The sequence below is a fragment of the Amblyomma maculatum genome, chromosome 3 (assembly GCF_055883805.1).
Source record: "Amblyomma maculatum isolate TAMU_Amacu chromosome 3, ASM5588380v1, whole genome shotgun sequence".
NCBI classification, from domain to species: domain Eukaryota; kingdom Metazoa; phylum Arthropoda; class Arachnida; order Ixodida; family Ixodidae; genus Amblyomma; species Amblyomma maculatum.
The window spans coordinates 152,872,998-152,899,041 of NC_139346.1; the positions used below are offsets into that span (position 1 = coordinate 152,872,998).

The 26,044-nt window shown below is 44.7% G+C and overlaps 1 protein-coding gene and 1 pseudogene across 1 annotated transcript in view; both read right to left on the bottom strand.

Moving 5' to 3' along the window:
* LOC146196503 (uncharacterized) overlaps positions 1–26,044 on the bottom strand; it is a 35,426-nt gene that overhangs the window by 6,175 nt on the left and 3,207 nt on the right. The window contains exons 3-8 of the mRNA XM_084598260.1: positions 25,783–25,974; positions 11,073–11,252; positions 8,808–9,037; positions 6,279–6,473; positions 3,597–3,856; positions 1,253–1,543 (exon numbers count right to left, since the gene is read on the bottom strand). Of these exons, the coding sequence (XP_084454386.1) occupies positions 1,253–1,543; positions 3,597–3,856; positions 6,279–6,473; positions 8,808–9,037; positions 11,073–11,252; positions 25,783–25,974 (1,348 nt within the window). The remainder of the gene's footprint in view (positions 1–1,252; positions 1,544–3,596; positions 3,857–6,278; positions 6,474–8,807; positions 9,038–11,072; positions 11,253–25,782; positions 25,975–26,044) is intronic.
* Positions 12,339–18,535, bottom strand: LOC146196504 (uncharacterized; annotated as a pseudogene).

Here is a 26,044-nt window from a genome sequence, read left to right on the forward strand (position 1 = left end):
GTCCCGCAGGATTCATTATATCGGGATTTGACTGTAGCTCCAAAGCATCCGTGCACAACAGAGAAACAGACACCTTTGTGCCATTTCTCTGCCAAAAAATCCACTGATATAAATACTGCCCTCATGCTTAGCGAGATATCTTTCTGCCCAGATGTGTCACTGAAGTGTTCTAAGGTGAAAGCCTTTAACAGCTCAAGAGTGGCATCGGCAGAAAGTGTGCGCGAGATTCTGCGGGGTATCGGTGGGGTTTTGGTATACAGTGACCGAAGCTTATAGTTAGTGATAGGTAATGATATAGGCAGTGATGAGTAAGAGTGAGAAAGTTGCTCCCCACTTTCCCCTTCATCTCCTTTCCTCCCTCTATCCAGAGACCAAAGAGAGAGAGTGCCCTTCTCCCTCTATAGACAGAGTCTCTGTCGAGGAATCAGGAGCGTTCAAAGTACCGCAGCAGGGCGACCAAAAGGCTTCCGCTTTGCTGCATGTAAGGTGACCTGACCTAAGTGTTCCCCTGAAATTTTTCTATCAAGAACAAGCAATCTCATAAAATGTTTTCTCGTATCTTAGAAACGAGAGTATTAGTGCAGCTGACACTTATCTTACAACCAGCAGCAAAGCAAAGCTCTGCCATGAGCAGTGCAGAAGCGAATGTGGCGACACTTTATTGAGTGGCAGAGAAGAGCACTGTAATCGCAGCACATTCAGATGCACAAAGCAAGCTGTCATGTCGTAGTTTTTAAACTTCCCAGGCTTTCATTTTTGTCCGGTAAAAAGTGCCACGCGAAGGCTACCTCGTTAGCATTTCGGTCAGGCCATTCTCGCGATGCTTGAAAACTTCCCTGCTGGCACCTGAGAGTTTAACGCAATATTTAAATGTTAGTTTATGTTGACTACTTTCGAAGTAGGCAGAAAAAAGAAAAGCAGCACTAGGTGGTATTTTAAATACAGAAATGTTGTGGGGATTCCCAATCCCCTGCTCCCTTTATAACGCAGAGCGTAATTATAACGCGAGTTACGCGCGCTGTTAAGGAGGTTGGTGGAAGAGAGGGCACACTGGACAGGCCACCCCCTACCGCCTCCCAGTCTCCCGCTCTTTCCTCCCGGCGTTATTACGCGCTGGCGCTAAAATGGGGGCAGGAGATAGTGAATCCCCACAATGCTCACTTGAATAAAAAGACAAAATGACAACTAGGTATTTATAAAATATTGGCCCACCTTAGCTGGGACAACTGCATAAACTCAACACAGAACTCACCATTGGAGCTGCTGGAGCTGTGCTTGGCTGAGCCAGCTACTGAAGGCGGTGGGGTAAGCTGACCAAACCTCTGCCTGACTCCCCAAAGGACCTGTGTGTCCGATGGAGTGCGTGTGCCACCCAGGGCCCACATGCTGCCTGCCATCCACGATGAGCCCTGATGCAGGCGCAACTTGGGAGGCCACAGCAATGACGACGTCGAGCCATCAGGCATGCCACATTCACTCGTGCCACCTACTTGCCCAGCTCCATTAGATGCTGCCTGCAGACTTGTTGGCTTCGACCACGTGCCTGTACAAGCAACAAACAAGAAGAAAAACAGATAGATGTACTTTTCTTTTTCCTGAGTTGGCAGCACCTGCCGATCGAGCTTCAGAAACACCTGTTTTTCTGTCTTACCCCACTTACCCCTTCGCACTAAAATAGTCTTTTCAAACTTGCATTAGGCAATTTTCAAGCAGCAGAACTGAGGTGAACTAAGCATCATTGTCTCAAGCCGTTATTGTGCGGTTATTTACATGCTGCTGAATTTAAATATAAAAGGTGCTACATGTTTTTCGGACATAGCTTACAACCTAAACTTGCACGACGCTGAGTCATCCATTCCTTAGGGTTCAGTGTCAGAGCATGAATCAAATTTCGGATGCATCGCACCCAATGCCACAGTTCTACCTCTGACATTATTTGCGTTGCACATTTAAGAGGGTTTAAGGCCTTTGAATTTTTTCTTTTCTTTTTTTTTTGTTTTTTGAAAATCAAGGATTTAAAGGGTTTGTACAAATCCTGCAGTAAAAGGACTGTAGCACGGCGCCAAACACCAATCAGACGAAGGGGTATTGACGATTTCTGACTGCAGTCTTCGCATATACTAATCTCGCAACGAAGCGCTGCTCTGGATGGAGACGTGTTGTCAGTATAGGCTAGCACAAGGCATGATGTGCACCTATCCTTAGAGAGCAGGCTAACATGGTATTCTTCGAAGGTAAGTACTTGTGTTTAAACACGTGAAAAGACTGCAAAGAGCAGGGGAGCACAGGGGGCAAAAAATCATGAGCATAATAAAATGGTGGCCTTGTTCAGAATGAACGCTGTAAAGCCAAAGCAGCCACAGCTGGTCAGGCTCTGGTCAGCTGCTGAACCTATGATGCTGATGGTGCTAGCGTAGCCGTTAATAGTGATGCTGACTATTAGAATACAGTTGCAGATTCCGCCATGCCAGCTGCAACCGTGCCAGTTCCACAAAAACTATTCTTGCATTGGCAGAGGCAACTTTTGGGAGATACAGGGCGGGGGTAGTACAAACGGGAAGTCCAGAGAGAGAGAAAAAAAAAAATGGAAGCCTCATGGGCAAATTGGGAGGGTTGGCAGGTGCAATATACTGTGCGATATTAGTGTACATTGAAGAATACCAAGTGATCTAAATTTTCAGAGCCCTCCACTAAAGCGTACATTGTAGCCTGAGTCGCTTTGGGATGTTAAATCCTCTAAAACCTAAAACAATCATTTATACACGCAAATAAAGATTTTTCATTATGAAGTATTAGATTGGCTATTGCTTATCCAACTCTTTTTGTCTTCGAGGACAGCTAGATCCATGCCAGTTTCTTTTTTCATTTATGATGGCCTGATCATCAAATTTACATCTTTGTTGTTAATCAGCATGGAGACCAATTAACTGGTGGTGTATTGCACAAGAATGGCTACATAGGAAAAATGCTGATGGTTCATCGTGAATAAAATGGACAGAAACAAAGAGCCAAATGCAGTGCTGACATTTCAGCGAAGTCCCTGCTTTGTTCCACTTTTACAGCCATCTTTCTATTATTAATATACGGGTAGAACTCCTTAATTCGAGGCATTACAAGTGTGCTGTCATAAGATATACTACTTTGAACACCTTTATTTAATCCAGATCTGCAGCTGTTAAGCATGCACTATGATTTCAGTGTATCTAATTAGAAATAGTAATCACACTTGCAGAAAGCAAGTTTAAGGGGACTAGCAACTGAGTGAAACGTGACACAGGATCATGATGCAAATAAGAAGATGAAAGCAAACAATTCCTTTGCATTGCCAGTGAAGTGTTTTGAGCTTCTGTCAGTAGATGGCACTACAGTGTTTTGCATTTATTGTTTGAAGCAGTAACCACTGTTCACTAAAACCATTGCCGACAATGTGTGCACTGCAATGTTGCAACGTTTTTGGCTGTTTAAAGTGCAACAAACACTGTGCTAAAATAAAACTGTACTAATTACTGTCTGGCAGCCACTTCTACCAATGTGAAATGTTATTCCAGCCATAACACTGCGAATGCTCTTTGTAAAAGCAGCAGCAGCCAACTCACTAGTGGTCCACGACCGTTCACTCTCGGGGGATATGTGCACGTCGCTCATCCTGTCGGAAAGGTCTGTCAGACGTGCTGAGCGACGAGAGGACTTCGTCTGCCGGCTGTATGTGCTCCGCCTGTCTGCGAAGTCACTCTGGCCAATGTGCTGAGAACCCTCGTCCCAGCTGGGCAGGTAATCCGCTGAACTCAGGCTCACACCACTAGAGGCACAAGGGCTCGAAGATGAAAGGCTGCTTGCACTCGAGCCAACCAGCTTCCTGGGGAAATCCAACACAAGTGCCACCCAGGGGGAAATCTGTATGCGTGCCACAATGACTGCTTCTGCAAGGCTTAGTACTGCGAGACACTTAAGTAGGAAGAGTGAATCCTGCTGGAAGCTAAGAGATCATAATCAAGAGCAAAAGTGACTTCCTGTTCCTGAATTCGTGATGGAAACTGAAAAAGGCTATGCACTCAAACCTCACTGCAATTAAATTCAATTTAAAGAAATCCTGGATGTAATGAATTATTTCAGTCTTCGCAACCTCATACTCACTGAACACCGTATAGTACTTTTAGCATCAAAGTGCAATGAAATTTCACTGCTGAAATAAACTGAACCTGAGCCTAAATTGTAATACAAGTTCAAATGATTGAGCTGAGTGCATATATTTAAAGACGCATTGGAACGGGAAATGTGATGATAAAGATCCTAGTGGCCAGCGCGCAGCCTGCTCCGCCACCTGGGATAATACAAGCAAGGCCGGAGAACGTGACGTCGAGTGAAACCACTACAAAGCTCTAGTGTTGGGGCAACCAGCCACCCACACCAGCCCGCACAGCTGATGTGGCCGTGTTGCTTGCAATCTGCATCGATGGATGTATGTCGAACTCCCTGTGCTCAAAGCTAGTGTGCTATGTTTACCCAAAACCCCGTAAGAGGACAAGGTGTCAGTTGCCTTCGGCACACCCATGACCTTAGAGCTCACTATTGTGTCCTCACAGCAAATAGCCTTGCCTCTCTACAATGAGCACAAGGAAACCAAAATGCATGCACATTCTTGCACTTATGATAGAAAAGCGGCGAAGTGCACAGTAGGCTTGATTTTATTTTACTGCGTGCCAACTAAAAGACCCCTTCTCTCTCTCGCTAATATGAAAAAAGGGGCGGGAAAAAAAATGTGCCCACAATGAGGCTGCGACAGTGGTGGACACGCCATCATATTAACAATATGCTTGGAGACCCACAGTTAATAGGGCAACAGTGAAGCGAAACCTAAATTCTGCAGGTGCATCATCATTACCTTAGAACAGAGGTGTTCAATGCAGTAGTGATGCTGATCCGGTTGATGAACTTACAGTGTGATCTCTATGAGCACGAGCAACACAGAATGCCATTGTCGATGGCAAAGAAATTGCAGAATAACAGACCACTTTCACTATGCTTATAACCTCTTTAATTGCTATCGATCTGACCCGTCCTGTCTTAAATGTCCCACTATCTATGCAAATCTATCCCATTGCCTCTGCTACTGCCCAACTGCCTGGCTAGACTTGCTTGGCGCAGAAGGAGAAGAAAAACAGCATCGACTGGTCGCCCAAGTTGTCAACGTGTTCAACCTGTAATTTTTGGCTGAATGAAAGTCTCATTTTAGTACTACTATAGCCGCGCCACTGAAAAATTCTAAAATCTGGAAGTAGAACAATGCCGAGAGCTAACAAAAGTTTTGCAGACGCTTGCGGCATCCGCGATTGGCAATGACCACTTCGTGTGCACCGATCCTGGATGCCAAGTTGATACAGTGTGTCGGAAGATGGTGCCAGATGCTGAAGCGAAAGAGAGAGAGAGAGAAAGAGAGAGAAGAAAAGAAACTGGCAACGATGCTGGCAGCGGCCGACCGTGCGATAAGGCATAAGTGCATTTATGGAGCATTCTTAAGCTGAGTGGATTGTCACAATACCGGCAAATCGCAAAGCCCGAGTCTTGTGACGAAGCAGCAGATCTGAGACAAGTATTCGAAGTGGGTGCTCTCGTGAACAAGTAAAAATTAGCGCAGTCAACAATCTTGACAATTCTTTGAAAAGCGGGAGCACCGCTGTCTGGAAAGGCGATCTACCCCAATGTATGCGTAGCAGTTTGATTCATGCACTGCGCGATCATGAAGTCACAGCTGCTATTGGATTTCATTACCATACCTAACGCACGATGCACCAATTTAGCAGCTGAATAGGGAGTCAAATGTCAATTTTTTGGTACTAGTACCTGCATTCTACAACAACCACTGTTTGCATCCAAAGCAAATATGGATGTGTGCGGGTGATTTCTGATCATAAGTGGTTATAACAGTCAATTTTTTCGGTTTTCTCATTATTATGAGCTCACTGTAGCTCAGACAACATCACAGGCAGCAGCCCTTTCGTAGCAATAACTAATTTCTCTGAAACTCTCCACACAAAATGGGTATGCATGAGAAGTAAAAAAAAGGAAGTCACATTACTTAAAAAATAAATTCTTTCAACACATACAAACAATCACACGTGACAAATAAAATGTGAGCAAAATGTTGGTACATTGATTCACGGTGCTTTGCTATGCTAATGCAACAGCATTCTCTATGGCTTAGAGAAAGTGACGTAATAGATGGAACAAAGCCTTCTCTATTCCCAGCAAAAAAATAAGCAACAGAGCGCTCTGCTTACCTGAGCGCACCGCTACGCAGCTGGATCTTGATGAGGAACAAAGTGTGAGCAACAGCTAAGACGAATGTGGCGCAAGCAAGGGCAAGCTGCGACCATGCTATGTAGAATGTGTTCAACCACCTTTCCACTTCAAAATGGTGGGACGCCACAAACTGCAGCCAAAGGAAGCACAGAACTAAAGCTGTAAGCCCAAGCCTGCAAAGGAAAAAAAGAGAGAGGAAAATAAGTGATGGCTACCAGTGAACAGAGCAAATGTGGCTTCCTGTTGCTACATGCAAGTTTCTTCAACCAAAATAGGCAGAACACATTTTTAAAGAACATTTAAAAATACCACCATGTCTTCTAAAAAAATTTACAGATAAGCATATTCCAATATCAGATTGTTCAGAGAAAGCTGTCGTTAACTAGCAGATTGCCATTAGTGGTTGAGAGGTATGGAGCACAAGTCTTGTTCCAGCATTTTACAGGCGACTGCTCAGTGGTGCATACAAAGCCTTAATTTGCAGTCACCGGTTTCCTCACGTGTTATAGTACTGAGCTCGGAAAACATGCCAAATCTTCGAGCATCATATGTTACTCTCTCCTCTTTGCAGTGGCGTCTGTACTCCCTGGCACCTGGCTTGGCAAGCCACATATCCTCCGCACTTTGTGGCCTAGTCCAAAGTAACAACCTCTCTTTGTGGCGGCGCTATACTCCTGAACACGTGGGCATCCACTCATTGGTTGCCAACTTGCGATTGTACTGATGCTCCAAGGCAATGACACCCATGGCGTCAGCACACAAGAACACAGCCGCAAAGTATGCTCCATCCCAACACAGGCTACTAACTACTAACTACTACTACTACTACTATTCATAACAACCGTGAGTGACTGCTCCTTTATCGCCACTGCAATTGATGACGTATACTTCATGCTACAGAATGTGTCACGTGATAATCTTTGGGCATCATACGAACACTAGCTAGCACTTGTGAGCAACTGGCTTCCGTTGGTGCTGCCTCTATAGTGTACTCTGCCGTCGCAGCTGATGCACTGATACACGAGGCATTCTGTGATAGCCACCTCTATTGCCACAGCAATTGGCATGAGCTATACTCTCTCAATGAGCATATGCATTCTGCCAGGCTTTCTCCCTCTCTCAACTCGTTTTTCTCCTTTCCACATGTGATGCTACATGCTGTGACACCGATCATGTCATTGTAATTTCTATATTTGACTCTTTAAATAAGCTATTAAAGCTTTTGCAATATAACAAACGGCAGGAGCGCTAACACTACAGACTGTTTTTTTTTTGTCTGAATCATACATATGCAGCATCCATATTACTACACAGTTTGTACCAAGGTTATAGTGGCTGCTATGTGCACGGCCAGAAGGGTGGTGAAAACATGAGCATCTTTCTAATCTGCTCATTGCCATCTGCTCCGACATACAGTGAAGAAGCTAGGCCCTGGACCCAGATAAGGTGCCCTAATGTTTCATGCAAATCATCCAAATATGAGGCACAGTAAAACCGCGTTAAATCAAAAATCCGAACTATTTGAACTGTCAGCGCAACCTTGGACAATGCATGACACAAGTCTATGGCATCAGCAGCACGCTAATTTGAACGCTACAGGTCTCGCACTGGTTATTTCAAACGACTTCTCAGAAGGAGGCCAGGTCTGGGTATGACCAATGAGGAGAAAGTGGAAATACAGTCAAACCTGGATATATTGAGCATGAAAAGGATCACGAAATGTCGCTGATTAGAAAGACAAAACATAAAAGTGGTTAAGCTTATTATTCATAACCTAGAAGCACGAATACACAGCTTTAAGGCCAGCGATGCATCTCTTGTAGCACTACCTACCAGCATGCAAGCAGTGCCCCGCTCGCTAAACGCTGCGACCACGCCACTCCCCCCCCCACTTTTTCTCACAGTTTCTAACCCTTTGTAGGTCCGGTTCTGTGCTTCTAGTATGCTGAAACTGCACTCCTCACATTTTGCAGGGTTGTTCTGTATGCCTGTAAGAATGTATGCCTCGTTGATAAAAGTTTTAACTGACTGTGGTTACTGCTTCAGTCAAGGAATTCGCAGCCCTGTGGCACCATCAGTGAGAGGCGCTAGAGACACATCATAGGCAACGTAAAAGGAGGAATGATTTATATTAAAGGACACTCGAGAGAGCACAAAATATAATAATACAGAACAAGAACCCCTGAAAAAAAAAAAAAACAATGCCAACTTAAAAATGTTAGTGATAATTTTCCTGAGATGTGGTCATGTGGGGTACTACGCTGATAATGACACCGTTTCCCTGCAAGAAGTCACTTCAGCTGGTTTTATGCAATTTTTAGTGCCACACTAAAATTATAAATCTTAATTTTTGGATATTGTAGTGCTCGATCTGTACAGTACTAAATGAGGCAAGATCTTTTTATTTCCACCACTATTTCATGAAACATTTTGCTCAGTGCTATGTCCCATTAAAGTAAAAAAAAAAAAAAAAGCCCCGGAACAAAGTTAAAAGTGCTGAAGATTACCGTCGACGTCCTGCAAGCAGCACAGAGCTGGCAGATAACACCAAGCCGGCTGGCCGCAGGAGATGCGTGGGTGGCATGCTCACTACCATGTTGGCTAAGCCCAACTTTGTGCCGTAATGGGCAAGCACGAAGTCATTCTTCAACAAGGCCATGATCAACATCACTGAGGTACAAAGGCTCAACACTGATGCCGTCGTTGACAGTAAGAGCCGCAGGCGTTGCTTCCAAGGCTGCGACAAAAAAAGACGCAGGTTAGCCTATCGAGTGTGCTGCACAGTTAACAAGGCATCAAAACTGGATGCAAAGACGAACAAGATTGGAGTAATGAGATGAGTCAGCAGTGCTGTAGTGATAGGTGATCTAGAAAATTAGAAGAGGCTTAACCTGGTTAAGCCAGTGGCAGTGTTCTGAGAAGTACTGGTTTGAATCATGGCTAATTAAGGTAAAGATTAAATTAAAGGTCAAGTCAAGGTCAAAGCTCGGGTCATAGCCATTGTCTGAGCATATAACAGACTTCAATTACTCGCTCGAGACCACATAGTTGTGACGTCACAAAACAGTTCAGCCAATCAGGTGGATGGCACACAATATCCGATGGCATTCAATTCCCATTTTGCGGTTCGATATGAAAGGAGCTGCCTGAGGTGGCAGCCCATTCCAACTCGATCATGTCATCTAGTCTCGTGACATCACACAACCCGCTGACCAACCTGTGCACCACTTTCTCCCCTGCCAATTATCACCTGCCAGATGCATGCCAGTGATATATTGACGGTGTGTGCTTCAGACGGGGAATGCTAGGATCCCAGTGGTGGATGTCATGAAACAGCTTAGCTAATGAGAGCGACGGAACGCAAAATTCCAGTGCTCGGCTTGGGTGATCCCATGAGCGTACTTCTCAGCACACTAAATAACTGTGAAAATTTGCTCGCTTACTATATTTAAGTAGACAAATTGCACCGTGAAGACAGGCTGAATCTGGCCAGATGACAGCTTACCATGTGTTGAATACAAAGAGACCACTGGTAATGAAAACAGCATCCTTTTAAGTTTACGGGGAAAACACAAAATACAAGTACTATCGCCATCCCCGGTAATTTTTCAGAAGCAAACTGTACGAATGACAATAAATTTTTTGCAGTTGCCGACAAGCTGAACCCCATCGCCATTCAACAATGATCACTCGAGTGGCATGAATCTATTTTCCTTGAAATCCAATTACTTCAGTGTTAAATGCAGTTCTTTTTTTGCTGCCAAACACAAAAAGATCCAAACAATCAACTTTTGCCAACCAAGAACAAGCTGTTACCAACACCTTTGATACAGACCACTAACATAGGTGCTGACATGTACTCGAGCAGTGTTTGTGGCAAGGTTAGCAATTTTATAAACAAGTCTCCTTTGTCAACAGATCCCATTTTGTAGCGAGGTCATATGAATACCAACGTGCGTAAGTGGTCCCCCCCCCCCCTCAATGTAGAAACCCAATCTGCACAGCATAATCACACACAAGCAAGTACTGAAAAGCACAGGCCCACTTTACATAAATACTCTACTGCATCCAACATCTCAAAAAAAGACCAGTTTTTATCATGCAAGCAAGTAGTAACTTGTAGTAAAAATAAATAAAAAATAAAACTTTTTGAGAGTCATTCCTGACACACTCGCTGCTATTACAAATGCTATGTTTCATTTTTACTACTCCCTCTTGATGTCCTACTAAAAAAACACTCCCTCCACAGAACAAAAAATTTTTGTTGCGGTTAAGTCTTCTCATTGCTTGAAGAGTCAAGATAGCTGGCATAGTGCATTTGTCAATGAAAACTGATTGGCATTGGCTGATGGAGCCCTCCACCTTCCTCGGTAACCACCCATGAGTTGCTGCATGGCAATCACCCTCAGGGTGATATCCCTCCACCCATGTCAGGACCTCCTCTGTCCACAACAGCCACTGTACCGGTTTTTTCCGTGGCCACCAACTTCTGGTTTCATCTCCTCTCCCCTAGAAGCGGAGAGGAAGATTTTCCTCTCTCCACTGTGTGACCAGCCAACAGTGGTACATGGTTTACACATACTCACCGTACACACTCTTCTCTGCCGTACAAGTGGAGAGCAGGATATCCCCTCTCCAACTTGCCACCAGTTAACCATCGAAAGTGGTGTCACAGCTTGACATATGCTGAAACTAGCACCATCTCCTGAGCGGGCAACTAGTTCTAACGCATTCATTACTAACACTGTAGCAATTAACCAGGCTCAACTTACAAGGGAGTAGTGTGCCAGCACTCTCCAACGGGTTGGCAGTCTGTGGCCCATCAGCTGTGGCCGCAGCAGAGAGTCTTGCAGGTTCAGTGTTCGCTTCACCTGAGTCTTGCATGCCAGGCACAGCGCATACACCTCTTCCAGGTGCGCCCGATACTGCTCCACCTCAGTCTCGAATTGGCTCTGCACAACACAGCAAGCAAGTAGCATGCAATCTGAATTCCTTCTCATGCTAAACCGTAGCCCAGCAACATCAATAGCTTGCATACTAACTACCATACCTGCAGAGGCGGTAGCACACCTCGCAAAGATGTCAATGTTTAAATAAACCGTCAAGTGAATTTTGGTCACGTATTTTCTTTGCGACAATCAAAAACTCCTTGCCGAACTAAAAGTATATAGCTGGGCTGATAAACGCAGAACACTGAAAGAGACATGAGAATGACCGCCTGTCGCCGGGGCAATAATCAGCGTGGTATTGAGACACGCAGGTTTGCTTGAAAGTGTGTGGAAGAGAAAGAGGGAAGGGTGTTCCAAATGGCTGCCATGTACCAGGGGAATGGGATTTTGGGATGTAAAAGGAAATCAGAGAAGAGGTCAGGAGCACGATAACTTCTGACACACAAGCATGAGGCCCTCGAATAATGAAACTAGTGCTTTGTAGGCCTTGAGGGTCAACAATGGCTCTGGCCACAGTTCCAGGATCTCAACATCCGTCATATGGCGAGAACTAAGATTTAAAGAACATACAGTTTCTAAAAACGTTAGTTGTGGTTTAGCTCTGATAAACTCTAGTTGAATTGCGAAAGCAACAACGGAAGCTTCTTTTGCCTGCTACGTTATTCCCCCATCATGCCCCATCAGTGTAAGGTGCTACATTATTGGGGGGTACTTAATCTCTGGTATGACGTGAGAGTGTAAGCTACCAGCCCACATATAAAGCAGGGTTCGTACAGATTCTAAACGGGCAAATTCAAGGATATTCAAGGAATTTCAAGGCCCAGTTGGAGTATTTTCAAGGACTCAACACAATGCTACATGCAGCAGTTTTCAATATCAGGTACCAATTTCACAGAACAAAATCGAAAAAGAAACATTTCAAGGAACAGCTTGTATTGCATTAAGCCAACATTGTAATAAGCCAACATAATAAAGCCAGTATTGCACTAAGCCAACATAATTAGAAATGTTCAGTCTTGAAAAACACCCTGCAATGCATTGCACCAATGTCGAAGAGCAATCCATTCTGCAAAACTGCTAACGGCAACTTCAGGGGAGCTCTTGCCGCTTTTCCTGAATCTTCTCGTTGAGGCTACACAGTTCCTCAGTCTTGCTTCGTGCAGCCTTCCTCAGGCTATTGGATCTGACAATTTACTTCAGATCATTAGCTGCCTCTGCCTTTTCAGCATACGTATCTGATGAAGCCTGGAGGTCAGCTATTGTTGCCTCGAGTTTCTTTTTCTTTTTTCATCGTGTCGATCGCTTTGTCGATGCAGCACCTCTTTGATTCCCTGACATCATCACATTGCTTCTTTTTTACTGCCTCCAGGTGTGCAGCATACTGCTGCCGGGCAGCTGATACAGCAGTACTTAAGCCTTTCATAATAGGGACGTTAAGAACGGCCCCTGCCTTGCCTACAGCATCGCATACAATACATTGCGAAATATACGAGAGGTCATTCAGGTTTTCTACGGCAGCTTGCCGGTTCACACTCAACCCTCGCTCAACAGTGGCCTGCCCGTGGCTGAGCACAAGCAAAAGCTTGACAACTTTCCAGAGTTCCCCATATGATGAATTAAACTTCATCAGCTCAGACAAGAACACGTCCAACCTGTTTACATTCTTGTCAAACATTCGCAGGTTATGCTTCTCTTCCTGCAGGAACTCAGTGTACTCCCCAAGTACAGTGTCTCTTTGGTGCTCAGACATTCTGCCTGCTGTAATGAGGGCATCCAACACTCTTCTGAAGCCGGTCAAGCATTCATCTGGTTTAGTACAAATTTGTCGTGGGTTCAGAAAGGACAAACTCCTAACGATTGAGAATCTCGGTGGGCTTCTCTCAAGCACCTTCTTTGTCACACTGATCAAGAAGTGTTTGCATTCCATGCAGAACTGGAACACGCCCTTCTGGCTTGCTTTAGTTTTCCTGACAGTATGTTCAGCGGCATGGCCTACATCCACTTATACAAGTGGAGTGTGGTTCCCGGTGCTTTCAATGTCCACCGTCAGCAGACCAGTGACTCCTCTTGCTGAAGACCGAGCACTTCAAAAACTTCGTGAATAGATTCTTGACTACTGTTTCCAAGTCCCTTGCAAGAAAGAACACCATGGGCTGATCCGTTTGGTACTCAATGAGAAATGGCTTGAGGGTCATGGCCACACCTAGAGCAAATTGAAGCTTTGCTAGCAGTAAGACATCACTGGCAAACTCGCAAAGGTTGTTTAATGATTCACATTTTGAGGGGGGGGGGGGGGGGGGGGGGGGGGGGCTTACTTCCTTCTTCCTTGCATCTGCAATAAACTTCTTAATATCACACCACAATAGCAAGGCTCTCTCTATCACAGGGACATTCTCCAACCACCGGTGTGAAACAAAGTTCAGGGGAAAAGTCTCCTGACTAGTAACTGCTGAGAAATCTTCCCTCCTTGCAGGAGAACCATGGAAAAGCGCACTCAGACTGGAGAGCAGACAGTCAACTCCCCACTTACTTGCTGTAACACCTGCCCTGTAGGCGTTGTGCATGGTATGGAGGCCACAGGTCCCAATGTCCAGATATTGAACTTGGTATGCTCGATGCAGGTGCTCTTGGAAATTCTTGAGTAACTTAAGGTCATAGGTCGGCACACTCACTCATGAGTGCACTCATATCACCTCACTCACACTCACACTCACGCCGTGAGTGTGAGTGTGAGTGAGTGGACACGTATGAGAGTGATCGTGAGTGTGAGTGGGAGTGAGTGGCCATGAATGGCAGCTGCCATGAGTGTGAGTGCGAGTGAGTGGCCGCGAATGGGAGCGGCCATGAGTGTGAGTGCGAGTGAGTGGCCGCGAATGGGAGCGGCCATGAGTGTGAGTGAGTGGCCGCGAATGGGAGCGGCCATGAGTGTGAGTGCGAGTGAGTGGCCACAAATTGGAGCGGCGATGAGTGTGAGTGGGAGTGAGTGGATGTGGGAGGTAGTGGACGCGAGTGTGAGTGCGAGTGAGTGGCCACAAATTGGAGCGGCGATGAGTGTGAGTGGGAGTGAAAGCCGTGTTCAAAGTAAACGCTGTTAGGGGCGCCTTTATAATATATCCAAAGGAAAGAATAAAACAAAGAAAGGCCAACTTTGAACAATTAGAGAACCTTATATGAGCGCCATAACTCTGAGAATTCCAGCTCTGGCTTTTTCAAATAAAATGTCTGAATGAAACCGGAAATTTGAGCACTGGCAGTTTTATAATTACGATTATTGTATGTCCTTTTAATTTTTTTCTGCATTGTTTTATGTGTTCCTATTCTCTTTCATTCGTTCGCATAAAAAGGAGGCAATCTTCAGTGCATAATTTTCTTTTTATTTCAGTTTAGAATGTTTCATACCATTTTTGGTTGGCGCTTTGCAGTGCCCTCACGCCCTTGCCATGCGAATGCTCAGCAACACGAGCGATCTTCAGCCTTAAATGAAGGCATCAGGCACATGAAGTAATTTTTGAACCGTATTTCTTTCTTTCCGCCGGCTGCAGCTCGGGTGCTTAAGATGTACCAATGGACATTTTTCAAGTAGCACTGCTGCGCACGCGCGATGCCTCCTCGGCCGCCATTTTCGCCTGGATTTGAACGAGAACATCTTCGGCGGAAATACGCCTGGTTGGGTTCTTGAAACAAAAGTTTCAGAAACACTATCACCAACCAAAAATATTTATTAGAACCCGACGTTTTAGGACCAACTCGGTCCCTTCCTCAGGGGCGACTGAAATGCAGGGCCAGCAGTAGCAAGCAGCGGCCTTTGCTTCCCCTTTCCCAGCACTTCGCGGAGTCCAATTGTGTACGTGGAGGGTGGCGTCCCCGAATTCCTATTTACAGCTGCTGCTGTCATTCGGATGAACCAAGACTCGACCTGTGGTCTTTTGAAAAGATTGGTTTCCACGGCAAGGACGCTTTCCTCCTCAAAGACGATTTTGTGGTCGACGCGTTCGCAGTGCACGGCGAGGGGGTTGCTTTCATGCCACGAGAAAATGATGGGAGGTGTTTTCTGCACATGGTTTTCCGCGAAACGACGTCCCTTGCTTCATCGACGCAACAAACTGTTGCACAATACTTGCTTACAGTGCTAGCATCTTCTAGGCCTTCGGAATGTATGCATTGCATTATCCCTGTCTCCCCTAGCTCGCCTCAAGCGAGGAGACGGCTAGGTTCGTCACTGTCCTGTTGTCAAGGGTAAAAAGGGTAGAGCAGAAGAAGGATTGGAGGGAGGAGTGAGTCACGGTAGGTCCACAGATGACTCGCATCTCTGCCCAGGTTAGGCGAAACAGCCCTGCACACAACTACTGCTTGGAAAATAAGCCCACCTCACCATTGTGAAATAATGTCTGCACAATTTTACAGCAAGGCAGGAAAATTAGCTTTTGTCCCCGTGCAGTGTGTGTGTGTGTGTGTGGGGGGGGGGGGAGACGAACAATCACTAAAGGGATGAATAAGCCCGAAGCTAATGTTAACCATATGATCAGTGAGCAGCAGTATAGGCCGCCTCCTTCGCTTCCAAGGGAGCTAGCGGGCTAGCGTTCCCGGTAACCTGCTTGAAGTCGCCTTTGTGAGCTGGGTGTGATACAACTTGAGGGCAGTATGTTTCACAGCTCACTTTCTCGAAGGCGATCTTATGGCCAGGGCACTCGCCGTGCTCGGCGACGGGTCGCGTTCGGTGTTCTTTGACCGTTATTTATGTGTTGCTGAATTATCAAATATAGGACTTTAAGGCGATACATATGAGAAATGCTGTGTGAAAAACGAGCGTTTAGCAAGTTGGATGGAGGAATGGGCAAGAACGAAAGAAGCCAGGACGAGAAGTATAGATATGGAGGGAAAAAGGAAGTACATGTAGCAGCGAGAGCGCGCGTCGGGGAACCGAAAAGTTGAGCGAGATGAAACTTCATCTTTCTTCTGCTCCAGGAGTGCGGTATTGTCAAAAAATGTTCATTAACTGGAAAAAAGGGCTATACTATGCAGAGCTCTAGAACCCAATCTTCTAGAGAACCACAGCTATACTCGATCTTTGTACTTCTTGGTAGCGCTACCAAAGCTGCGACGAATATGTTCAAACGCTGCAGGATAAAATCGCCACGCTGATAACTGAGATACCGTACTGTAAATTTAGTGCGCTTGCGCCAAACGAAAATATTGATGTTGCAGTGTGATTTTTGATCAGTGCTTTTGCATGCCATGCTTATGCAGTGAATACCATTCGACCGACACGCAAGGATCGCATGCAGGGTTGCTTGATGTTTGCATAGAAAATTCCGGATTTCTCACGATAATGTTAACAATACGGAATGCGTTGATATTACAATCAGTGCGCTTTCAGATTCAATGAAAGATTCAATTTAACTAGAACAAATAGTTTCACCTCTGCCGCGGCAACTCCTCTCACGTGACCGCACATCAGAAGACGTCCCGGTGTTCGTCAGTGTTCGGACGCAGAGCGAGCACAGTGACGCTGCTCAAACCATTTGAGGCTAGACATACACTATGTTCTGTCGCAGGCTGAGGATGATCGCAATGTCAGCGGGTGAAACCGCTCTACATAAAACGGACGTTTAGCATGCGCGATTCTTGTTCGTGTTTATCGTTTCCAAAATCACGGCTCACTTTGATTCCGGACCCATCGCTTAGAACAGATCTCGTAGCTCTAATTTTAGTTTATTTTTTATTCAGAGTGATGATTTTGCCGCATAAATGGGACCTAAGAAGTGTTGTTTTCTTTTTTATAAAAACGGCTACTGATTTAACAACAAGATGGCGCCAGTAGACTGAATTAACGGCTGAGCCAAAAGTGCAGAAGTAACAAATAGCAATGTCCTGCATAGTGCTTTCTTAGCGAACGTAAACCTATCTGCTCTATTCTAATACTTTCATGCATCGGTCGGCGCACTCCCTCGTGAGTGCACTCATATCGCTTCACTCACACTCACGCAGTGGTCGTGAGTGTGAGTGAGTGGCCCGGAATGGGAGCGGTCATGATTGTGAGTGTGAGTGAGTGGCCATGAATAGGAGAGGCCATGAGTGTGAGTGAGTGGCCGTGAACAGGACCAGGCATGAGCGTGAGTGTGAGTGAGTGGCCGCGAATGGGAGCAGCCATGAGTGTGAGTGCGAGTGAGTGGATGCGAGTGTGGATGGGCATGAGTGTGAGTGTGAGTGGCCGTAAATGGGATCGGGCATGAGTGTGAGTGTGAGTGAGTGGACGTGTATGAGAGTCGCCGTGAGTGCGAGTGTGAGTGAGTGGCCATGAATGAGAGAGGGCGTGAGTGTGAGCGTGAGTGAGTGGATGGGTACCAGAGTGACCGTGAGTTTGAGTGTGAGTGAGTGGCTGCGAACAGGAGTGGCCATGAGTGTGAGTTGGAGTGAGTGGTGGTGAATGGCAGCGGGCATGAGTGTGAGTGCGAGTGAGTGGGGTTGAGAGTCACTGGTCGTGAGTGTGAGTGAGCCCCTCCTCATGGTGCCGACCTATGCTTAAGGTTAACATTGGGACCATCCATTAAAATCTGAAGAATTTTCTCAAAAGGGAAAGGCTCGAGCGCACTCAGCAGCTTTCCTTGGATTTCCTCGGATGTCGAGTGTCCTATAAACACCGAGGTATAGTACCTCGTTGCCGCCTTGTGAGACAAATTCCAAAACCGGATGTGGACATCCATTTGTTTCCGCTGGAGATAGTCGTTCGTGGACTCGTCGAAGAGTACCACGTAGTAATCACAATCTTTTATCTCCCTCTGCAAAGCAGATGAAAAGAAGAGCCTCAGGCCATGGCACGTAACGTAGGCACATTTTTTCTTTCCGCAAGAAAATGCTTCGGCCACGTCACTGTCCGAGAACATACGCTGGAATAGCTGGCCTGCTTCCGATGATGACAGATAGGAGAAATGCGATGTGACAACCTTCAAAGTCCACAGAATCTCTGCGTTTGGAGTCAGCTCATGTGCCTTGCAAACATCACCTAGCTTCCCCATTGCGAAGGAGGCGGGACGGCTGACTGTTGGCTAGTACTTGGAACTAAATACTTTTGCACCGAGCTGTTGGCTGCAATTTTCATTGCACCAGCATGCTTAGCACTCTTCATATGGCTCTTTAACGCCGACTCGCCCATGGTGGTTATATCGATCGTCTTCCTGCAAGGCCTGCATCTTGCACGGTGCTCACTCGTCGTCATCTGGTGCAATCCAGTCTTTGTAAGCGTCGTTGTGAAGCCACGTGCCTTTAAATCTGCATTTCCCAGGCATTTGCTTTGCAGTCGGATGCTTCAGCCGCAACAAGTCGGGTGCAGAACCGACGTAAAAATACAATGCCATCAACCACCATCGGATTGGATTGAATCAGCTCAAGTTTGCTTCAGAGCGAGTGGCTCCAATGTGGCTAACCGTCGTGCAACGTTGGCTATATTAGCACAAACTGATTTTTTACGCCTGAAACGCAGATACCGAAACACATTATTGAGAATACAAATATTTTAATCGCGTTTTTTTCTGATTAATAACCATTTGCATGCAGTACGCTAGGAATTCAAGGATTTTCAAGAAGCAGCAAAAATTCCAGGATTTTCAAGGGCCTTGAAAACGAAATTTTCAAATTCAAGGGTTTTCAAGGTTTTCAAGGACCTGTGCGCACCCTGTAAAGTCACGCTTCAACCAAGCCGTATAGAAATGCCTGCGTATCGTAGGGTTAACGAGAATGCAAACGGTTCTTGAGGGCTGATTCTGATATCACCCTCCCATATGAAAGGAGCGACCAGAGTTGGCAGCTCCTGCCCATGGCATAGGGATAACGTGAATTCAAATGCCATGGCAGGCTAATTTTTTATGAGGAGACCATAGCTACGCCTCTTCACGGCGTAGCTGCGGCCACACGAGGTCTCGCTTTGGCTGTTGTAGTATTGCTTTCGCAATGAAATTGCCAAAACATAAGGCTGGTGACACCTACCATACATATCTGCAAAGATAGTTCGCCATTAGCAGCACTGTCAAAGGCAGCGCCACTGTCAGCATACTGGAACACTGCCCATGCAAACCATTTTAAAAGATGGCGAGAACGCAGGGTTACACCACACAAAATGCAATGAACGGTTGCCAGAGAAAAAAAAGATGTAGGTGCCTGAAGGTTCTTTGAATGAAATTAACCCTTTGCATTGCGGTTGTTCTTAAAGATGTAGTGCATGTACTGGAACACTGCCCATGCAAACCATTTTAAAAGATGGCAAGAACGCAGGGTTACACCACACAAAATGCAATGAACGGTTGCCAGAGAAAAAAAAGATGTAGGTGCCTGAAGGTTCTTTGAATGAAAATAACCCTTTGCATTGCGGTTGTTCTTAAAGATGTAGTGCATGTGTCAACTCCAGGCAATGTAGCCAGTCTACTAGTAGAGTTACAAAGTTTGAACATAATATGGCATCACTACTGTGTTGTGTTGTGTTGTGTTGGGTTTTATGGCGCATAAGCAACTAAGGCTATCATGCGCCAAGAGCGAGGTTAATGTATGTTCTGGTTGCAAAAGAGGAAATGGATATGTTTAATCTATAGTTTATTTAAAAAGCTTCCTTCTTCTAGGAAACTGAGAACAGATGCTAGGTTTACAAGTGCTCTTTCTCCTAAAAGCAAGGTGGGATGGAATGGGATGGTATGATTGTAAAATATAGTAAAATGTTTTCTCCGTAGTGCCTCAAGTTTTGAGCATGTAATTAGAATGTGGTTTACAGTGAGTATCTCGTCGCATTCTTCACAGGTCGGTTTGTTATGTTTCATTAGCAGAAAGTTATGTGTTAGATGTGTATGTCCAATACGAAGACGGCATACTATCACTTCCATAAAACGTTGTTGATGTGTGCTCGATTGCCATTCTCCTAGTACAGGCTTTATGAGACGCAACTTATTATTTTCTTGGTTGTTCCATCTGGACTGCCATTTATTCATCTGTTTATGTTTTATTAATTTCAAGCAATCACTATGTGGTATGTTTACTTTCTGAATCAATTTGTTGTGGGCAAGTGCAGCACATTTGTCTGCTCTTTCATTGCCGTCAATGCCTACGTGACTAGGGACCCAACAGAACACTATGTTGTGTCCTTGTGTCGTGATCATTTTTACATTATGTATTATGTCACCGATTAGAGGCATGGCAGCATTTCTGTGATTTAAAGCCATCAGTACACTCAACGAATCGGTGTAGATGACACTGTTACAAATGCCTTCATTCACTATTTTTTCTACAGCTGTCAGGATAGCATAAGATTCAGCTGCAAATATTGATGCGCACTGAGGAAGCCTAATTATTTGTTCCCAGTTCTCTTCAACTACGGCACAGCCAACATAAGTAGAAGTTTTTGATCCATCTGTATAAAACTCTGTATAATTACTGTACTTTTCTTTTATTGTGCGAAATTCTTGTATTATATGCTCTTTAGGAGTTTGGCTTTTGTTGAAGTGTGTTAGAGTGAGATCACAGACATTTGGAAGTTCGTACCATGGGGGTAGGGGGCTGTTTTTTGGTGCAGTGTCGGCCAAGGTGTCCAGAATTTCTAACTCACTGCAAATGTTTTCGAAACGCATTATCAGTGGCCTCGTCGCTTGTGGTTTATTTGTGAAAATTACTCGTGAGCGGCATGTTGAGACTATTGGATAGCAGAGGTGTTTTTTCTGTGACCTTATTCTAAGGACATAAGCACATGTAAGTGAAGCCCTTCTATCTTTCAGCGGAGGCTCATTCGTCTCTGCATACAGACTATCAACAGGGGATGTTCTGTAAGCGCCACAAGAAAGGCGTAAACCTAAGTTATGTACCGGGTCCAATTTCCTTAGGTATGATGGTCTAGCTGACCCGTAGACTATGGACCCGTAGTCCAAGCTAGACCGCACAACAGATCGATATATATGTAGAAGACACGCCCTATCAGACCCCCAGTGTTTCCGAGAGAGAACCTTCAGTATGTTTAGAGATTTTATGGCTTTCCTCTTTAGGATGTTTATGTGAGGCAGGAATGTTAGTTTTCTGTCGAACGTTACACCCAAAAATTTATGTTTGCTCTTTACTGGCAACTCAATCCCATTTAAGTGTAACTTGGGATTGATCTGTATACCTCGTTTCAGCGAGAACATTACTGCCACGGTTTTCTGTGGCGAAAATTTGAACCCATTTTTAAAAGCCCATGAGTCTAGTTTATTTAGTGTTAATTGTACTTGTCTTTCACAAATTGATATGTTTGAGGATGTGCAGGCTATTTGAAGGTCGTCGACATACAGCGAGAACATAATGGATTTTGGGATTACCTTGCTAATAGAATTCATTTTTACAATAAACAAAGTTGTACTTAAAATGCACCCCTGAGGTACCCCATTCTCTTGAATAAAGTTCCTCGAGAAGGTGGTACCGAGACGTACTTGAAATGAACGACCTGATAGAAAGTCCTTCAGAACATTTAGCATCCGGCCTCGGATGCCCAAATCTGCTACTGCATCACTACTGGTTCTGGCCAATCACATAAGAGGAGGATGAGAATATACAACGAAGTGGTGCACCGTGTGTCCTCATCCTCCTCGTGTTTTCGACGAGTGGCAAGTAATAAGCGCCCATGACTGTGCCCGATGCCGGCAGAACAAGGGCCCAAGCATCAAAGTGTAGTTGGCAACGAATTTCGAATTGCACGTTGTTTGTCTGGCCTCTATCGCTGGTGGTCGCTGCCTCAGAAGTGATAGGCAGCGCAAGAGCAACTTTCAATAGTAATCTTGGGGCATGTGCGTGCTGTGAAATCAAAAACTGCACGACCGTGCAAATTTGCAGCAAGCCGCTCAGGTCACGCTCAAGTGTGGAAGGCAGGAAGGAGTGGCATTTCACTTTTCATCTCTGCTAACATCGTAACATATTCACATTTTTGTTTTTTGAAGTTGCAAGCGTGCCACAATGCCACCCCTCGAGAAATTATAAACAAGGTGCAGAGGCGGGATGAAGTGCAGGGTACGTGCAGATGCGCAGCGCGTTCTAGTGATGAAATTTTTTGCCTCGCCCTTTTGATTTTCACGGTGTTCGACCTGAAATTTTGCGCAGTCCGAATGAGTTCGAAACAATGAGGTTTTACTGTATGTGTTTACTTGTCTCAGACAGCTGACTGTACCTTTAACATCATTATAGCCAAAATTCATGTTCTACACCAAGTTCACTCATCTGCGCTTTAATTATGGTCTAGCTTGTGCAGTTTCAAGCAATATCAGATGCCATGAAGTAAAGTGCTGTGGGTGCGCATATGCCAAACAAAATTGTAGGCCACAGGTGACAGGACACAATACCAGAGCTATAGGTCAATTTCAACCAAGTGGCATTTTCTGCATTGTTTTAATCAAGACAGATGTCGCATTAAAGACTAGGCTGGACAACTTGAGCTAACAACGAAATATTGTGATGTTATCATAAGGTACAGTAAACTATAATTATTTGACCCCCATTAATTCGAAATTTCAAAATAGGAGCGCAGTCCCAGCTGACGTCCGTGTAAATCTATGGTGTCAGACACTCGTCAATTCGGACATGGAAGGCCTTGTGCCTGTTAATTCAGATGAGGAGTCGCATCCAGGTATGACCTGCAAAGCTAGTGGTTAGCCAAACTGATGTTCTGTGACATGAATTGCATAAAACAGTGGTACCTACACACCTCAGACGTGCACGCTACGGCAGGAATGATGATGATCAGAAGTATTCCACTGCCGAAATACAGCATAGCCACATAGATAGTTTTGCTTAAATTCACGCCATCCCACCACTGACACTGGGCCTGTGCATAGGTCAGCCGTGTCGTTTCGGACGCTGCTTAGCACGTCACACGCTGTTCTAACGACCACGCATATTTCCTCTCTTGAATCCACATGCTTCCTCCACTCTTCAAGTACACTGAACCGTAGCGTTCCGAGGATGATCGTCCATGCGTTGAAGCTTCCTCAAAATGAAATGGGGTTGTTCGTGAAGAGGTACCATTGCTACTGAGCTGCACTACGAAAATGTTTGTGAAGGATGAGCCGAGCCAGCAAGCAAGCAAGCAAATAAAGAGGGAATCTAGCAGAACAGATGGTTTTTGGGAAAGTTAAAGTGTCAAATGAACTCGTACAGTTTCTACTGAGGTATGTCAATGTATGTGCCAACTCTGTGGTGAAAATATATACAGCTTGAGAAAAACATGCAAACACCACAGTGAATGAACAACTTATGTTTCATGTCAAAATAGAAATACAATGATATACAGCATCTGCACTAAACTCCAGGACAGCATAATGCATACAGCAGCAGTATTTCAGCTTACATGGTAAGTTATGGAAGCTGAATTTTAAGCATGGCAGCATGCTTTTGGCGCATATATAATTTATATTGATTGGTTCAAATGAGTAATATCAAGGGGCAGGATTTTTCAGTTTTTGTTTGGAAAATTTGGCTCCATTTTAAGTGTTCTTTTTCAGAACATGTTTAGTCTTTCTTTCTTTTTTTGTGCAAATATTTTCAACGAGTCAATTACTTTTCTCATTATCTATATGTCAATCTTTGTGGTCAACGGTTGCTTATAGTGCGTCTCAACATTTTTGTCAGCGCAAACAATTTATTTACTTCTAATTAATGTCCAAATGACAGCATTTTGAACTGTGCCTGTGAAAGAAATTACTTTAATCATTGAGAAAAATGCAACACACAATAAATAAGAAAGCAGGCAGAATAAAAATGCAAGTAGAAGTTTACTTCAATGAACTAGTTTAAAATATTAGTGTTGGTTTCTTGAGTTCCTGCGCTGCATCAAATGAAAGCATGGGGCACTGTTATGTTCCCTGCTCATAATTGTCTCTATGTGTGCCCTAACCTTTTATTTATCATGGCCGACCGACTTGCCGAACAATGCACCCTCTTAAATTCCATAGCCTTAGTGTTGACCAAAGTGATGGTTTGGCTTGGTTTGTAGGGTTTAACGTCCTGAAGCAACTCTTTAGACAACGCGAGGCACCAAAACGAAGGACGCCAGAAATTTCGACCACATGGGGTTCTTTAACATGCACTGACACTGCACAGTAAGCGGGCACCTTGGTTTTTTAATCCTGCATCCTTGAGTTCATTAGGCGAGCGCTCTAACCACTGAGCCACAGTGATAGGTGTGACAGGGTGTGACACAAGTGATGGAACTGCCACTCATTCACTGTGGTAATTAGAACAGAAGTTTTCGTGATGCCCATGCATGGTTCCATGTCAGCGCTCTAAAATCAGCTGATACTAAACATCCTTAACCGAGTAGTTGCTCTAAGCGGGTGGTGATAGGAAATAAAACGTGCTTAGATAGCAGGCGGCTGGGAGGTGGTGCTTCCCAGTCTACCGAGGTATGCAAGCTAGCAAAGCAATATCTCAAATTGCACAACTGGTTGCTTATCTAATAATACACAGTGGCATCATGTCCCTGACTTCTCTATTAAACTAGCCAATTTTCAACCTTGACCCAGTGCAATTCGTGCTCAACAGCCAGCCAACTATGCCTTACATGTCAAGAATAATGTCTTTTGGTTAAGATCAAATTTAAAGGAACTGAAACCGACATACTTTTATGGGTGTTTTTGCTTAAACCAAGAAGTCCAGTCTCTAGTTATATATTCAAAGTTCTTTTGTAAGAAAAAATTCTAGCTTGCAGTTAACGGTGGCAACAAAAAATAGTGCTAAATGACCTCGAAGAAAGGCAACTATGCACCTGAAGAGCCCTGGGTCAAGGTGCTATTTATACTCTATCTCAGTAGTTCCTTGCACCAGTACCAAAGCTAGCATGATTGCAGAGGCAACGGTTTGAGGCTGTGGAATGTAGCGCCAGTATAAAGTGCCCGTAAAGCATATGGGATGACATGTTTTAAAGCGCACATTTGCAAAATGCTATTTCAAATCGAACCTGAACGTACGCTAGACTTATATACATTGTTTCCCGAGTTTAGCGTTCACGACCCTTGCATATGCTGAAATCATGTTTTCAACATGTCCAAGTGCTTCGAAGAAGCCGTCTTGCTCACAGTCAACTCGTCGTTGTTACTGGGTTTTTTGGCATGTTCATTGGTCATAAACAGCACATCAGGCACTCATTTGGCTTCATCTCACCTACAGCAACATCCACGAGCATTGAATTACCTTTATTTTTTATTTTGGGCAATAATTTTGGCTTTCCCAGGCCTAAAAACAAAACTCGGTTCTTTATAAAAAAAATTGTTTCAGTTTTGAAAGCCAGATGGCACCAGTAGGCTGAAGTACGACAACTCTGTTTGCATACAATTAACTAAAAGCGCGGACATGACAAACTGTGTAACGTTACTCAACACGCCTTTCTAAAGCTTCCGAAAGTTTTTTTTGAAGACTTGGGGCGTAGACTGCATCTATTTATACTCTACAGAGTATAAAAAAAGGCTTGCCTCATTCAAATGCAACCAAACTCAACGTAATAAAATAATAAAGAACGCTGAACATTCCCAGCACCACATACCTCTTCTGTAGGAGTAAAGTTTGCCAGAAGCCGGACCTTGATGAGTTGGTGATAGTTGCAGACTGAACACAGGCGGCTGTCAAACTTGGGCTTAAGAGCTATAGGCGATGAGTCTGGCTCACAGCTTGTCGTCGTCATGAAGTTGAGAGCCTCATCAAACTGTGCAGGAATCGGCTTGTTGTAGTCGCCGTCCTGAAGAAAGAAGCAAAAGTCAAAACTAGACCAGCATAATGCAGTCAACTGGAGACATTCAAATTAGAAG